At 36.3% G+C, this 13887-nt stretch overlaps 1 protein-coding gene across 3 annotated transcripts in view; it reads right to left on the reverse strand.

Moving 5' to 3' along the window:
* ZNF345 (zinc finger protein 345) overlaps positions 1-13887 on the reverse strand; it is a 55756-nt gene that overhangs the window by 14720 nt on the left and 27149 nt on the right. Inside the window, exon 3 of one of the 3 annotated variants that reach the window (XM_003252709.3) lies at positions 11608-13549. The exons of the other annotated variants lie outside the window; for them this stretch is intronic. Within the exon in view, the coding sequence (XP_003252757.2) occupies positions 12004-13470 (1467 nt within the window). The 5' untranslated portion in view covers positions 13471-13549 and the 3' untranslated portion in view covers positions 11608-12003. Of the gene's footprint in view, positions 1-11607; positions 13550-13887 lie in introns of those variants that run through there. 3 annotated transcript variants of the gene reach the window in all.

The following is a 13887-nucleotide window of genomic DNA, read 5'->3' on the forward strand; positions in this document are numbered from 1 at the left end:
TCCGAAATATGTATGCACCCAACACTGCAACACCCAGATCCATAACAGATACTACTAGACTTAAGAAAAGAGATAGCAATACAACAATAGCAGGGGACTTCACCACTCCATTGACAGCACTAGACAGATCACCGGGACAGAAATCAACAAAGAAACTCTGGACTTAAATTGGACTCTACACCAAATGGACCCAACAGACATCTGAAGAACATTCTACCAAACAACCACAGAATATATACTCTTCTGTGCATGGAACATTCTCAAAAATAGGTCATATGCTGGACCACAAAGCAAGTATCAATAAATTTTAAAAAAACAAAATCATATCTAATATCTTCTCTGAGCACAGTGGAATAAAACTAGATATCAATACCAAGAGGAACTCTCAGAACAGATACATGGAATTTAAACAGCTTGCTCCTGAATGATTGTTGGGTCAATGATGAAACTAAGGTGGAAATTAAAAATTTTTTGAAATAAATGAAAATACAGACACAACACATGAAAACATCTGAAATATAGCAAAAGCAGTGCTAAGAGAGGATTTTATAGCATTAAATGCCTACACCAAAAAGATAGAAAAATCTCAAATGAATAGCCTAACGTCACATCTCAAGGAACTAGAAAAAAACAAAACAAACTCATCCCAAAGCTGGCAGAAGAAAAGCAATAACAAATATCAGAACAGGCGAAAATGAGACTGAGAACAAAATGCAAAAGATCAATAAAAAAAAGTTGGTTCTTTGCAAAGATAAAACTGACAGACCACTAGCTAGATTAACCAAGAAAAAAAGAGGATTCAAATAAATACAATCAGAAATGATAAGGCGATACTATAACTGATAACACAGACATATAAAAAATCAGCATAAACTATATGCACATATTAGAAAAACTACAGGAAGTGGATAAATTCCTGGAAACACATAACCTTCCAACCAGGGGAGAAATAGGAATCCTCAACAGACTACTAATGAGTATTGAAATTGAATCAGTAATAGAAAAAAATCTTGCAACAACAAAAAGCCCAGGACCAGACAGATTCATAGCTGAATTCTACTAGACATGCAAGGAAGAACTAGTAACAGCACTATTGAAACTAATCCAAAAATTATAGGAGGGAATCCCCCCTAACTCATTCTACAAAGCCAGTATCATCCTGATACTGAAGCCAGGCAAGGATAAAACACACAAAAAAACTACAAGCCAATATCCCTGATGAACATAGACACAAAAATCTTCAGCAAAATACTAGCAAACCAAACCAAACAGTACATAAAAAAGATAATAACAGCACAGTCGAGTGGGTTTCATTCCGGGGTGTAAGGATGGCTCAACATATGCAACTCAATACATGATTCATCACACACAGAATTAAAAGCCAGGCACTCACGCCTGTAATCCCAGCACTTTGCAAGGCCAAGGCGGGCAGATCACCTGAGGTCAGGAGTTTGAGATCAGCCTGGCCGACATGGCAAAACCCCATCTCTACTAAAAATAGAAAAATTGGCTGGGCGTGGTGGTAGGCACCTGTAGTCCCAGGTATTTGGGAGGCTGAGGCAGGAGAATTACTTGAACCTGAGAAGCAGAGGTTGCAGTGAGCTGAGATAGTGCCATTGCATTCCAGCCTGAGCAACAGAGCAAATTGCTTGAACGTGGGGGGTGGAGGTTGCAGTGAGCTGAGGTTATGCCATTGCACTCCAGCTGGGGGGCAACAAAGCCAGACTCCATCTCAAAAAAAAAACAAAGAAAAAAAATCCTATTTAGTACAAGGTACATTATTTAGGTAATGAGTACATTAAAAGCCAACACTTTCCCCACTACACTATATGTGTGTGTAACACAACTGCCCTTGTAACTTCCTAAACCTATAAAAATTTTAAAAAATTAAGAAACAAAGGCAAATTAAGAATGCTTTTTTAAAAGGTGGGGGCATTATGCTAATAAGTTACTGTGGATTTCAGAGTGCAGAGTAGAAAGATCACAAGAATTTAGTGTGGTAGGTGGGAACAGAAAATGGATGTATAAATTTTATTGAAGTTAGAGCCCTGGGTTGAGGAGTGACGTGGGAGTACTGGATATTGTAGAGACAGATATCATCAGGGCAAAGAGATTAAAGATTTTTGCATTGACGGTTTCAAACTATATTGTGATAATAACACTGTATGTGTTGGGAGATAGAACAGGAAACATCTTCCCTGGAATATGTATACTATTAAATGTTTTATCAAACTTTTGATCAAACAAGACAGGAGAACAATTTATAATTTCATTTCTATTTCTATGTTATGAGAAACTGATCATTTGTTCAAATGTTTAACAGGCATGTTCATGTTACTATAAACTCTTCTGTTTCTCCATCACGTTGTTGGTCATCTTTACTGATTACAAATTTCTTTAAATATTTAAGAAACATATATATTTCTTTGTATATTAAGGTTAGTGTTTGTCATATGTTGTTTCAGTAACTTTTCCTAATCTTTTGGCCTCTGGTATTTTTTAATAAGCAGAAATCTTTTTCACATGTAGTAAAATTTACATTTTTCTTATTCACATAACCTTATTATTTTTCTTTCTATTAATATTTCTGCAGATTTGGAGTCATCCAAGAATTTAAATTGTACCTCAGGCAAAATCATGAGAATGACTTTAGGATCACTGTTACTGGCTCTAGAGTTCAGGAGACCCAACAAGTAGAATGTGCAATTAGATGGAGTGAAATGTTGAAGAGGACCAAAATGATTCTGAGTCTCGAATCTTGACTTTTAGCCTAGCATGTCAGGAAACAGTGGTCTGGGCTCTACGTGTGTTCCTTTTGTAAAACATGGATCTAATATCATAGATGTAAATGACTCCATGTAATAACATTACTCAAATCATGATAAATCTGGCTCCGTGGATACACAGGAATGACTATTTAGAAATAATTTGAATACTCAGCTTCATTCTCTGTCTATTGTAAAATATATAATTTATTTTAGAACAGTTTGTAGATTTAAAGAATAATTATAAAAGCAGTAGAGAAAATTCCCATATAGCCTACACCTACTACTAAAAACATCTTACATTATATGGTACATTTGTTACAATTAATTAACAAGTATTGGTACATTATTATTAGCTAAAGCTTACACTTTATTCCAAATGTTCTTAGGTTTTTAAGCTTTTCTTCCTTTTTCTGTTCCAGCATTCTAAGCAGGAGAACACATTGCATTTAGTCATCATTTCTCCTTAGGTTACTGTTGGCTGTGACAGTTTCTTCCTTGTTTTTTTTTTGTTGTTGGTGGTGGTGGTGGTGATGTTTTTTGAGATGGAGTTTTGCTCTTGTTGCTCAGGCTGGAGTGCAATGGCGCGGTCTCAGCTCCCTGCAATCTCTGCCTCCTGGGTTCAAGGGAATCTCCTGCCTCAGCCTCCCGAGTAGCTGGGATTACAGGCACCCACCACCACACCCAGCTAATTTTTGTATTTTTAGTAGAGACAGGGTTTCACCATGTTGGCCAGGCTGGTCTCGAACTCCTGAACTCAGGTGATCCACCCTCCTTGGCCTCCCAAAGTGCTGGGATTATAGGCATGAGCCAGCGGGCTCGGCCCTCTTCCTCATTTTAAATGATCTTAACTATTTTGAGGAGGTCAGTATAGCGTAGAATGTTCCTCCGCTAAGATTTGACTGATGTTTTTCTCATGATTAGACTGAGGTTGTTTGCAGGAGGAAGATCATAGAGGTAAAGTGCCATTTTCCTCATAGATAGCAAAGATTCATACTATCAGCATGATGACTTTTTGTTGGTCTTGATCACCTGAGTGAGGGAGTGTTTGTCAAGTTTCTCCAGTGTAAATTTAGTCTTTTCTCCCTTTTCCCATACAGTCGTCTTTGGAAGTCACTATGCACAGCACGTACTTAAGGGGCAGGGTTATACTCCACTTCCCTGAGGGCAGAATATCGACATAAATTATTTGGAATTCTGTACTGGAGATTTATCTCTTCTCCATTTATTTAGTTATTTATCTGATAATATAGTCATATTAGTATGAATGCATGGATATTTATTTTATACTTCGGGTTATAATCCAATACCACGTTATTTGTTGCTCAAATTTTCATAGAAGTGGTATCATCTAAATCACTGTGGCTATGCTGTTGTGAACGCCCTGAAAGCTACACAAACAGAAAAATTAGGTTATTATAAACATCTAAGTAACATAACCATGGTTAGGATCAGGATGGTATCAGGAAAGGTGATAAGAGGTGGGTAGAATTGGAATATAACTGGGGGGAAAGAATTTACTTTTCAATACCTAATGCTGGATTAACTTGGATGTCCATAGGAGTATTGATAATTAAACTTGGCCCACTAAATCTCATACTGTACACCAAACCTCTCAGACTTCATTCTATGTGTCTCTTCCTGTGGCTAGTTGAAATATATATCCTTTCACAATAATAAAGTTGTAATCATAGGCCAGGCACGATGGCTGACACCTGTAATCCCAGGCAAGACGTGAGTGGTGAAATAAAGCCTCTAGGGGAAGAAAGAGGATACCTTCATGAGTTTGTAGGCATGAAACACACACACACACGCACACAAACATTTAAGACTCAAAGTTCTAACCATATATAGAAAAAGGTTGATAAACAGGAGTTAATTAAAATTAAAAACTCCATCAACCCATACCTTTAAGAGAGTGGAAATGCAAGCCACAAAGCAAAAGGCATTTGCAACATACATATCTAGCAAACAAATCAGATCCAAAATACACAAAGAACTCACACAAAGCAATAAGGAAAAGACATGCTATGCATTTAAAACGGCCAAAGTCTAACCAACCCTGCATACAAGATATCAAAAAAGCTAGTAAGCAAGCATATGAAAAGGTATTCAACATTATTAGTCATTAGGAAGTGAAAATATAACTTTCTATATCTATATAATAGTTATATAATATTTCTATATAACTATATATTATATAATTATATAATATTTATATAATATTTATATATATAACTATAGTTATATAATACTTCTATATATAACTATAGTAACTAATACATTAGTATAGTCCCATTAGAATGACTGTACAATACTAAGTGTGAAGAGGACATACAGCAAATGAAACTCTTACAGATTATTTGTGGTAGTGTAAATTTGTACAATCACTTTGGAAAACCAACATTTACTAAATATAGCCTATCTCTGACTCAGCAATTCCATTCTGAAGTATACTGCCAATAGAAAAGAGTAAATATGTCTACATAAAGACACGTATAAGAAGGTTCCCAGAGCTGTAGAAACAATACAGATACCCATCAACCAAAGAATAAGTCAAAGTATATTCCTGTATAGTGATAAATTAACTTCACCCAAAGAGAGGTCTTGCCTTTACCTTGGGTACTGGGAGGCCCACTGTGGGTACTCTAGGCCTCTGGAATGTCCTGCCCAATAACAGTGTCTTGGTTTGGCTGGGAGCTTTGGATGGCCACCTGACAGTATAACGTGATTTATGATGAGTGCTTTGAGACATGCTATCTCAGTTTTGACTTCAAGAGAAATGGCAGACAAACAGACAAACCAGCAAGAAGGGCAGAAAGACAAAGGTCAGCTATGTGGGCAATATGTTATCAAACCCCAAGAAAAACACTGGAAACCAAAGGCTAAGGTGAGCTTCCCTGGATTGCAACACTCTATTTTATCAGTACACATTGTAGCTGGAAGGAGGTAATGCCATCCAGGACTCCATAGGGATAGGATGATCAGAAGACTCATCTTTGGATCCCTCTCAGACTTCATTCTATGTGTCTCTTCCTCTGGCTAGTTGTAATTTGTATCCTTTCACTATAATAAAGTTGTAATCGTAGGCTAGGTGCGGTGGCTGACGCCTGTAATCCCAGCACTTTGGGAGGCTGAGGTGGGCAGATCACTTGAAGTCAGGAGTTCGAGACCAGCCTGGCCAACATGGTGAAACCTCGTCCCTACTAAAAGTACAAAAATTAGCTGGGCGTGGTGGCGGGTGCCTGTAATCCCAGCTACTCACAAGGCTGAGGCAGGAGAATCGCTTGAACCCAGGAGGCGGAGGCTGCAGTGAGCCGAGATTGTGCCACTGCACTCTAGCTGGGGTAACAGGAGCAAGACTCCATCTCAAAAAAATAAAATAAAATAAAAATTAAAAACTAAGTTGTAATCATAAGTATAGTATTCTCTTGAGTTCTGTGAATTATTATACTGAATTATCAAGGATAGTCATGACAAGTCCCAAATTTGTAGTCAGCTGGTCTGAAGTATGGGTAGCCCTTGGAACCTCTGAACTTGTGGCTGGTGTCTGAAATGAGGGCAGTCTTGTGGAAACTATTCCTTCAGACTTCAGTTTCCCTAACTCAGTGCAATTCCCATAAAACACTACATAAATAAAAATGAATAATCTATTATAATGTCTGAGAGAGCCATCCTTATTGTTGCATGAAATAATGTTGAGCAAAAGAAACCAGACACAAAAAGGGTTCAGCGTACGATTCCATTTACATAAAGTGGAAAAACATGTGAGCTTATCTCTGGTTATGGAAATTAGGAGAGGGGCTATTTCGGAGCAGTGGAGTATTAATAGCAAAGCAGCACAAAGAAGCCTCCTTAGGCTGTAAATGTTTATCAGTCTGGGCAGTGCTTACATAGGTGTACAATATTACTTCATCAAGTTTAACACTTAGGATTTATGCTATTGCCACCAGTATTTTATATACCTAAATAAAAATGAATTCAAGTAGAAGTGTAGAAAAGGCTACTGAATGTAGTGAGTGTGGAGTTCAAGGGAAACAAACCCACGGGGGTGAAATCACCAAGGAACAAGTAAGTATAATTAGTAAATGTGTCAAAGGCTGAGGCTTAGAAAACTTCAATCTTTAGGGAACAGAGAGATGAAGAGAAACGATGCATTAAATGACCATGAAGAGTAGCTACATAGGAAAGAGCAACACAGTTTGAGAATTTTAGTTACTTTTCTGCTCTTTAATAGAAAAAGATATTTTAAAAGATGATTTCATAGAAATTGAGTAAGCCTGCCTATAGATATATGATGTTCTCCAATTAAAATACAAAAACAAATTGGGTTAAAAATAAAACACTAACTATATGGTGTTTATAAGGACATATACCTAGAACAAGCTGACACGCAACAGACCTAGTGCAGCTCTACTGGCCAAAGCAGAATTTTCAGTATTAGAGAAATTGGAATTCAACATCATAGTGAAAAATACAGCAACCAAACATAAAAAGTAAAACACCTATATTAATAGAAGACCTTGAAATAATATAGCTGGGCATTTTCTGCCCACTTTTCAGAATTAAACAAAATAATCAGAGGATATTTAAATAATGCAATCACCAAGCTTAATATAATTAAATAGAACTTTGTGTTTTATAGAGAATATATATTATTTCACATCATGTATCTATAAAATATATTAAAAACCTAACATATATTTGGCCACAAATAATAAATTAGTGTTTTAACTTTTTAATGAAGTTTCACAGATCACACACATTATAATTTCATATGCTAAATCTTTTTCACAAGTTTTTGAAAATTTAGAAACACACACAAACATACAGACACCTAGGTAACTAGTGAATCAAAAAGAAATCAAGATTAAAATAATAATTATCTAGAAGTTAATTTTTAAAAAACTATGGGGCCAGGCGCGGTGGCTCACGCCTGTAATCCCAGCACTTTGGGAGGCCAAGGCGGGCGAATCACGAGGTCAAGAGATCAAGACCATCCTGGCCAACATGGTGAAACCCCGTCTCTACTAAAAAATACAAAAATTAGCCAGGCATGGTGGCGCATGCCTGTAGTCCCAGCTACTCAGGAGGCTGAGGCAGGAGAATCACTTGAACCTGGGAGGCGGAGGTTGCAGTGAGCCGAGATCATGCCACTGCACTCTAGCCTGATGATAGTGTGAGACTCCATCTCAAAACAAGAAGAAAAAAAAAACTATGGGCCCCAGATATAGCAATATTCAAAGGAAATCTTGTAGCCTTAAATGCTTCCAATTTAAAAGGGACTGAAAATATATTAACTAAGCACATGTACTCAACAAATACACACAAATAAAAAGAAAATAGTGAAATATATTTTTGAAATAGAAAAAGCAAACAAAAATAGTCAAAAGCATGAAGAAAACACAGATAAAGTTTTTTTAAAAAAAACAAGTAAAATGAATGGGACTCCTTCAAATCAATTTAGAGGAATAAAGTGGTTTAAAAATAAAATTATGAGTAGAAATACAAATATATATACAGAGACTGAAAACTGAAAGCCAATTCTGTTTGCCAATATCAACAAATTTGAAAATCTAAAGGAACCATTAAAATCATTGATGAAGTAGTTTATCAGTTCTAAAATGCACTTTTTACCCTGCATTTTAATATCTCTGAAAGTGGGTTTCAATATATATCTCCAACAGATTAATCTGCAGGACTTTAAAAATTAGTCTTATAATTAAAGTGATGTATCTTATATGTGGCATCTTAAGATTTCATAAGTTAGTCTGTTTTTAATAATTCCTATTCCATATATTTTTAAAAATTAAAAAATCTAATTATCTCAAATTAAAAAATATAAAATATACTAATGGTGATATATTTTCATCTTTTGTTCTTTCCGATGCAAAATGTGAATGAATGCCAGAATATTCACTCAAGGGACCTGACTGGGGGGTATAAAAGAGACTTTGGCCACAGGGTTTTTTTCCCCAGACTTCCTAGATATAGTTTTTGCTTTATATCCCTTATATAATACCCATTTCTATGCCACTTTGAGCCGAGATTGCGCCACTGCACTCCAGCCTGGGTGACAGAGCAAGACTCCGTCTCAAAAAATAATAATAATAATAAAATGTTCATTTTAATTTTCAAAATAATTAAAAGGGTACATGTAATCGTAATAAATATAAGCTGAGTATCCCTCAAAATGCTTCGGACCAGAAGTGTTTTGGATTTTGGAATATTTGCATTACACTTACCAGGTGAGCATACTTAATCCAAAAACCTGAAATTATCTTTGAGCATAATGTTGAGCTCAAAAAGTTTTGGAATTTGGAGCATTTCAGATTTTGAATTTTCAAATTGAGCATGCTCAACCTGTAATCTGTAAAGTCTCTAGAGTAATGTCGCTTTTGCATGCATGTTCATATACCTTTATTTATGAGAACTGCTACTATTTTTGTTTTCAAAACAGCATGTTGTGATTGATCTAGCTTTTTTTATTCTAAAATTACTTTTCCCTCCCATTATCCTTAGGGTTTTTTGTTGTAGTTATTCTTTCTCCAACTTCTTGGGTTATATGCTTGGTTTCTTTATTTATAATTTCTTTAATATTCTAACAAATGAATGAATTTAGAGCTATAAAATTTCCTCTGTATATTACAGGTCCTCACAGGTTTTGCTATGTAATCTATTCAGTGCCATTTATTTAAAAAATAATGTATTTGATTTTAATTAATTTATTCATTTATTTTTAGAGACAGTCTTATTCTGCTGTCCAGGCTGGAGTGCAGCAGCACAATAACAGTGCACTGAGGCCTTGAATTCCTGGGCTCAACTGATCCTCCCACCTCAGCCTCTGGTAGCTGGAGGCCACCATGCCTGGTTCATTTTTAAAACTTTTATTGTAGAGATGGGGGCTTGCTATGTCACCCAGGCTGGTCTCCAACTCCAGGCTTCCAGCAATCCTCCTGCCTCAGCCTCCCAAAGTGCTGAGATTTCAGGCAAGAGTTATTGTGCCTGCCTGCATTTTATTTTTAAGCAAAGAATCATGCAGATGAGTACTGAATTAGTATTTGGATTTCAATGGAGAAAACTACCATAGATTTTTTACTTCTACCCTGGTACAAATTTTAGTGTATTTGTCTTCTCACACTTTATAATCTTATTATTTATTCTGTAGGACATTTATTTATTTATTTATTTATTTATTTATTTATTTATTTATTTTTCTGAGACAGAGCCTTGCTCTGTCACCCAGGTTGGAGTTCAGTGGTGCAATGTTGGTTCACTGCAACCTCCACAGGGTCAAGCAATCCTTATGCCTCAGACTCCTGAGTAGCTGGAACTACAGGCACATGCCACCATGCCTGGCTAATTTTTGTATTTTTAATAGAGATGGAGTTTCACCATGTTGGCTAGGCTCCTGGCCTCAAGTGATCCACCCACCTTGGCCTCCCAAAGTACTGAAATTACAGGTGTGAGCCACTGTGCCTGGCAGCAAATATTCTTATTCAACAAGGAATGAATGTCAATCAAACTTTCCCTACATTCATTTAAATGAATGTCTTTCTCCATTATGAGGTCTTTGTTGTTGAGTAAGGTATGGATCACGGCTGAAAGTTTTTCTATAAATAATAAAAATGAAGCTTGAGAAGATAATAGTGATGGGTAACATTCACTAAGCATTTATTATGTGACAGACACAATTATAGAATCCACACAATAAGGCTCTGAGGTATTCTGATTCTACCCACATTACGATAGGTATGTTACAGATGCATATAAAAGCATATAAAAGAATAAGTAAATTGGTTAACATTGGAAAGGAACTGAGGCCAGGAATGCTGCTCAAAGGAAAGGCTGGCTTTATCTGTAATGCAAAAATCTTTTATATGCAAAAGCAATTGACACATTATCTCTGAAATGAACAATAAATAAATAAATCAGACACACTGAAAAGGAGCCATCAAGGTAAGTGTTAATAATGGCAAAACTTTTAATATTTGACAAAATTGGGGTTTGATAAAGACAGGTGAATACTATAAAGCCAATAAAATGGTAACAACATATTTACAGACAAAAAATATTAAGGGCTGGTTATAGTATAGCATAGTCACACCTTGTTTCCAAAACAATGAGAGAGATAGTATTAAAGGATTTGCTCCAAAAGTTTGACAGTGATTATCTATGATTGGTAAGATTATAGGTAAACATATCCTTTTTTTCTTTTTATCTACATTATGATGACGGAAAGCTGTTTTGCGAAATGGAGAGTATAATTTTATAAAAGGAAAGTAAACAATCTTCTAAAACAAAAGGTACAGGTATTAAAGGATACTTAAAAGTAACAGTTATTGACCATAAACAAGGTGAGACATAGATACATATATGTAAATTTAAAAAACACTGGGCCAGGCATGGTGGCTCATGCCTGTAATTCCAGCACGTCGGAAGGCCGAGGTAGATGGATCACGAGGTCAAGAGATCGAGACCATCCTGGCCAACATGGTGAAACCCCGTCTCTAATGAAAATACAAAAAATTAGCCGGGTATAGTGGTGGGCGCCTGTAGTCTCAGCTACTCAGGAGGCTGAGGCAGGAGAATCACTTGAACCCGGGAGGTGGAGGTTGCAGTGAACCGAGATTGCGCCACTGCACTCCAGCCTGGCGACAGAGTGAGACTCTGTCTCAAAAAAAACCAGAAACAAACAAAAACAAACAAAAAAAAACCACTGACCTGATATCCAAGCTTTATGTGAATAAAAATGTAACTTACCATCAAATAGTCAATAAAAAACAATATGAAAATGGACAAGGTTATTGAATAAATGGTGTTAGGATAATCAGGAAAGAAAAAAAGGATAAATTTAGACTTGCAATAAATAAAATAATTTTTCGATGAATTAGTAATTCTGTATAATACAAAAACAAAGACTATTGAAAAAATATAGTAGGATTAACCCAGAAATGAGTTTTCCAACGTTTAAAATTGAGGCAAAATACAATAAATGATTTTTTTCATTTTTAACATTCACAAGTAAGAATTTTCCAAAAGTAATGAAGGAATGAATATAGATAAGGATCTTCAAATATTTATTTGGGGTGATTTTTTTCCTGTATAAATGTTCTTAGACTGACTAACCTGTGAAGCATAAGTAAGGCATTTGTACCTTAGTTCTATCTGTAGAGATTTTCACCACTATGAATTTTCTTATGTCATATGTTTAGAGTCCTTCCTTCAGCACATAATTTCAATTTATAGTTTCCAATTCACAGAGTTTCTTACCATTATGACTTTTCTTATGTTGCTGAAACTCTGAACCCCTCCCATAAGCCTTCCCACAGTTCTTACATTCATAAGTTTTCTCACCTGTGTGAATTCTCTGATGCTGAGTAAGGCTTGAGCCACTATAAAAAGCCTTCCCACACACCCTACATTCATAGGGTTTCTCACCAGTGTGTATTCTCTGGTGCCGATTAAGAGCTGAACCACTACTAAAGGACTTCCCACATTCTTTACATTCATAGGGTCTTTCACCAGTATGGATTAGCTGGTGTTGGATAAGTTTTGAGCCACTACCAAAGGCCTTCCCACATTCCTTACATTCATAGGGTTTCTCACCAGTATGAATTCTGTGATGTTGAGTAAGGTCTGAACCACTACTAAAGGTCTTCCCACATTCCTTACACTCATAAGGTTTCTCACCAGTATGCATTCTTTGATGCTGAATAAGTTTTGAACCACTTCTAAAGGCTTTCTCACACTCCTTACACTCATAGGGTTTCTCACCAGTGTGAATTCTCTGATGTTGAGTGAGATCTGAGCCACTATTAAAAGCCTTCCCACATTCCTTACATACATAAGGTTTCTCACCAGTATGAATTCTGTGATGTCGAGTAAGGGCTGATCCAAAACTAAAGGCCTTACCACATTCATTACATATATATGGTTTCTCACCGGTATGAATTCTCTGATGCCGAGTAAGGGCTGAACCACTGCTAAAGGCCATTCCACATGCTTTGCATTCATAAGGTTTCTCACCAGTATGAATCCGCCGATGTTGAGTAAGGTTTGAACCACTGCCAAAGGCTTTACCACAATCTATACATTCATAAGGTTTCTCACCTGTGTGAATTCTGTGATGCCGAATAAGGGCTGATTCAAAACTAAAGGACTTCCCACATTCCTTACACTCATAAGGCTTTTCACCACTGTGAATGATCTGATGTCGAATAAGGCCTGATCCAAAACTAAAGGCTTTCCCACATTCCTTACATTCATAGGGTTTCTCACCAGTATGAATTCGCTGATGGTGAGTAAGGTTTGAGCCACTACCAAAGGCCTTCCCACATTCTTTACATTCAAAAGGCTTCTCACCAGTATGAATTCTTTGATGGTAAGCAAGGTTTGCACCACTACCAAAGGCCTTGCCACATTCTTTGCATTCATAAGGTTTCTCACCAGTATGAATTCGCTGATGTCGAATAAGGACCGATACAAAACTAAAATCCTTCCCACATTCCTTACATTCAAGGAGTTTCTCATCAGTATGAATTCTCTGATGCTGGATACTGAAAGTGGGCATGTCTTCAGGAGTAAATATCATTTCACTGAAATGTCCTTCCTGAGATCCCTGTTTTCTCTCAAACTGGCTTTTACATTCCCAATCACCTCTGAAACTTGAACACTCAATGCTGTGTTTTGTAAGGTTTTCCATTATCTCCCATCAGGATGATTCTATTCCATAAATATCCTTTTTCAGAAATAATTTCTTGGTCTCAACTTTGATTCATAGTCTGAAAGAAAATATAAAAGCAAACATTCATTTTTTTGTGTTCTGGGAGAGATTAAACGTTTATAATAGATACGAAAGACTTAACTACAATTTAATTTTCATAAAAATTGAGTGGCTTATACAGTTCTCACATATGACTGGGCAATTTGAAAAACAGATTAGGGAAGCAGAGAAAATGAGTAAAAGTCAGACTAGAAAGTGGAGGAGGTTTTCAGGAAACAGATTATTTTTAAATAGTAGTTTAGATAAAAGTTCCCTGCAGACTTTGAAAGCTTGGTAATTATACAGATGTCCTGGCCCTGTCTTAATTTTTTAAGAGATGAATCTAGTGCTATAAAC

This window comes from Nomascus leucogenys, chromosome 11 (genome assembly GCF_006542625.1).
Source record: "Nomascus leucogenys isolate Asia chromosome 11, Asia_NLE_v1, whole genome shotgun sequence".
Classification (NCBI taxonomy): Eukaryota; Metazoa; Chordata; class Mammalia; order Primates; family Hylobatidae; genus Nomascus; species Nomascus leucogenys.